The following is a 3,719-nucleotide window of genomic DNA, read 5'->3' on the forward strand; positions in this document are numbered from 1 at the left end:
AGGAGTGAAGAAGACTCCATTTCCAGACATTTAATTGTTACCCAGTGGATGAATCCACCGGGATGGCCATCCACCAGGTACTGTTAAATCTAACAGTCACCATGGAGATGAGCCACTGGTCAACCCTTGGCAGTCCCGCTACTCTTTACTGGAGTGGCTAGGGCAGGGTGAATGGGGGAGCACACCGGGACTCCGCGTCCAGCGAGAAAGAAGGATTTCCCGAAAGTTTGGACTCAGCGCACAGCGCTGCGGGTGCCCTCTGCCTCCAGACACGCTGTTGGAGGACGGTCTCAGCCAGGCCAGAGTGTGCGGCAGGGCGTGGGGTGCAGGTCCTCTCCGTCCAGCTCCCCGAGGGCACGCGCTGCGCGAGAGGGAGCCGTGGCCTGGGTTTCTTTCTGCCTTTCGGTCCTCGGCAGCTTTTGTCTCCGAAGCCCGGAGCTCCGCGGCGGCCCTGGCTCCGGCGCCCTCTCCCGGGTGGGGGTCTGCACGCTCCCTCCTCGCCAGCTCGGTGCAGGGGGCGCCCGCCTCTCTCCCCGCCCCCGGCCTGGACCCGCCCCCGCGCCTGTGTCACGGCGGGGCCGGGGGCGGGGAGCTGCCGGGCGGGACATCCGGCCACGGTCCCTCGCCGCGCCCGTCAGCCGCCCGCCGCCCGCCGCCCGCTCCGGCGCCGCAGCCCCGGGGCCGGCCACCCCCACGCCCGCCGGGTTCTCCCGCCGCCGCACCCCTCCCCGAGCCCTCCCGCCAGCGGCGGGCCCAAGTCCCCGGCTCCCGCCCCCAGCCCGGGCCCGCCTCCCCGGCGGCCCGTCGACCTGCCTGGCCGGCGCAGGCCCCCACCTCTGGAGCACCATGTTCCCCCGCCCGCTGACCCCCCTGGCGGCCCCAAATGGCGCCGAGCCCCTGGGCCGGGCGCTGAGGCGGGCCCCGCTGGGCAGGGCCCGGGCCGGGGTTGGGGGGCCGCCCCTGCTGCTGCCGTCCATGCTGATGTTCGCGGTGATCGTGGCCTCCAGCGGGCTGCTCCTCATGATCGAGCGGGGCATCCTGGCCGAGATGAAACCCCTTCCCCTGCACCCTCCCAACCGCGAGGGCGCGCCCTGGCGCCAGGCCCTCCCCAGGCCTGGGGGCCTGTCCCTGGAGGCCGGGGACCCGGACTTGCAGGTGAGGCAGGACGTCCGGAACCGGACCCTGCGGGCAGTGTGCGGACAACCAGGCATGCCCCGGGACCCTTGGGACTTGCCCGTGGGACAGCGGCGCACCCTACTGCGCCACATCCTCGTGAGTGACCGCTACCGCTTTCTGTACTGCTACGTCCCCAAGGTGGCCTGCTCCAACTGGAAGCGGGTGCTGAAGGTGCTGGCGGGCGTCCTGGACAACGTGGACGTCCGCCTCAAGATGGACCACCGCAATGACCTGGTGTTCCTGGCCGACCTGCGGCCCGAGGAGATCCGCTACCGCTTACAGCACTACTTCAAGTTCCTCTTTGTGCGGGACCCGCTGGAACGCCTCCTGTCTGCCTACCGCAACAAGTTTGGTGAAATCCGAGAGTACCAGCAGCGCTACGGGGCGGAGATCGTGAGGCGTTACAGGGCTGGCGCCGGGCCCAGCCCTGCAGGGGACGATGTCACCTTCCCCGAATTCCTGAGATACCTGGTAGATGAGGACCCTGAGCACATGAATGAGCACTGGATGCCTGTGTACCACCTGTGCCAGCCTTGCGCGGTGCGCTACGACTTCGTAGGCTCCTATGAGAGGCTGGAGGCTGATGCCAACCAGGTGCTGGAGTGGGTGCGGGCACCGCCCCATGTCCGGTTCCCGGCCCGCCAGGCCTGGTACCGGCCGGCCAGCCCCGAGGGCCTGCACTACCACCTGTGCAGCACCCCGCGGGCCCTCCTGCAGGATGTACTACCCAAGTATATTCTAGACTTCTCCCTCTTTGCCTACCCGCTGCCTAACGTCACCAGGGAGGCCTGTCACCAGTGACCGTGGGTGGGGGACAGCAGCTGTTGTCGACGGGTGTTGACAATGCCAGCTGCCTGCCATTTAGAGAAACCCTGGCTCTGGGGACTTGGGGCTTCTCCAGATCCCTGGATGGCTGGGACTGCGCTTGGAAGTTCCTTGTCCAGGGTGGGTACCCACAGTGGCTCAGAGTACAGGGTCAGTTAGACAGGAGGCCTGGGGCTCCCCGCTGGGGGGATTTCTTAGGGGCCGAGTGACCTTTCCTGCCCTGGCTCGGGCTAGACACCAGTTTGCCAGCAAAGCAACGCATCTGTTCTGAAGATTGGCTCCAGGCTCCTGGCTGCAGGGACTGTGCCGTCCACTTCGTCTACCTTAACCTGTGGCCAAACCTAGGTGACACCAGTCAGGAGAATGACGGGGCGGGGATGGGGGGGGTGGTACTGGGCTCTGATCACCATTCATCCACTCCCTGCGCCTAGGGGCTGCAGGCAGCATTCGTGCCTTATAAATGACTTCTGTGCCTTTCTGCTTCACACTCAGAATTTCCTGCACTTTCCAGATTCTTTCCGTGTTTCCAAGGAGAGGAAAACTGAGTCAGGGCCCTTGCCTGGTAGCTCCAGGACATGGCCCTGCACACATCCAAAGATCCCCTGTGCCCAGCCTTTCTTGGCGGGGGGCTCTAGGCACCCTCTCCCTTCCCCCAGGGCTGTGACTGCGGCTGGTGTACCTGGCTGTCTCTTTTCTGACTCGTTTATTTAAAATTTGTACTTTTTGATAGAATGCTTCTGAAGACTTTGTTTTCCACATTGCTGAATTTGTAATAAACATGGTTTTGTATACAAAGCCAGCATCTGTAATTGTCCTTTGGAGCTCCTGTGTGTGCAGTCTCTCCATGGTGCCTGCCCCCCCCAGGTCAGGAGAGGGAGCTTTCAGGTAGAGAAAGTGAGACCAAGTTTAAGTTGCTTGGGGCAGTCCAGGGGGCCATTTCCATACCAGGGAGCCTCTGGGGGCTTCCCATAGGCCATACCCAATCACAAATGCAGCTTCTGGGATGCCACCCAAGGACAAGCCCCATTAGAAATGACCCCATGTCTGGAGCACACCTACAGGGATTATTCCCTGAAGAAGAGGGTAGGTATGAGACAATGGCTTCTCCTCCTGTTAGGCAGGAATACTTTTTGACTGAGGAGGCCACACCCGCAAAAGGGGATTGTGCTGTGAGCCACAGCAGGTTATTCCTGGCATCAAGAATTACAAAGAAGGCAAGGAGGTTGAGGGAGGAGCAGGGTCTTGCTGACTTAGGCTCAGAGGAAGTTGTGGACGATGTGGGAGGAATACAGTCTGAGCATTAGAGGACAGGCCTCCATGTGCCTGTTCCCCCAATGCTGTCCAGAGTTCCCAGAATCACCAGGGGATGGAGAAAAGGCAGGTGGGCCTGCCCTGCCCGTGGGAGAGATGCAGGGCCAGAGCTAGCCCACCCTTGTCAGTCCTACGTCTTATACTTCCGGTGGGAACTGCTGTACTTAGGGACCCGAGGTAGTGGTGAGAAGCGCCAGAGGGAGTGAGGGAGGGAGGTGGGAAGGGCCCCTTTGCAGATACCTTGCTATTGGCCTGACTTTAGAGGAGAAATCAGGGGAGGGCAATTCTGTGGGCACTCATGGTTCTCTACCACAACTCCTCAGGAGACATTTACTTGATTCTCTGTGTGGATCAGAGGCCCCTCTTTGGGGCCCCCTTGGCTCTTTTTTTTTTTTTTTTAAGATTTT

At 62.1% G+C, this 3,719-nt stretch overlaps 1 protein-coding gene across 1 annotated transcript; it reads left to right on the forward strand.

The window, feature by feature from the left end:
- Positions 1-846: 846 nt before the first annotated feature.
- On the forward strand, positions 847-2,793 carry CHST14 (carbohydrate sulfotransferase 14; the record flags this gene model as incomplete). Its single annotated transcript, XM_080808467.1, has 1 exon — positions 847-2,793. One exon carries the CDS (start codon positions 847-849, stop codon positions 1,975-1,977), a length of 1,131 nt encoding a protein of 376 aa, XP_080664593.1. The 3' UTR covers positions 1,978-2,793.
- Between the last annotated feature and the right edge of the window lie 926 nt (positions 2,794-3,719).

The sequence above is a fragment of the Martes martes genome (genome assembly GCF_963455335.1).
Source record: "Martes martes genome assembly, chromosome: 7".
Lineage (NCBI taxonomy): Eukaryota > Metazoa > Chordata > Mammalia > Carnivora > Mustelidae > Martes > Martes martes.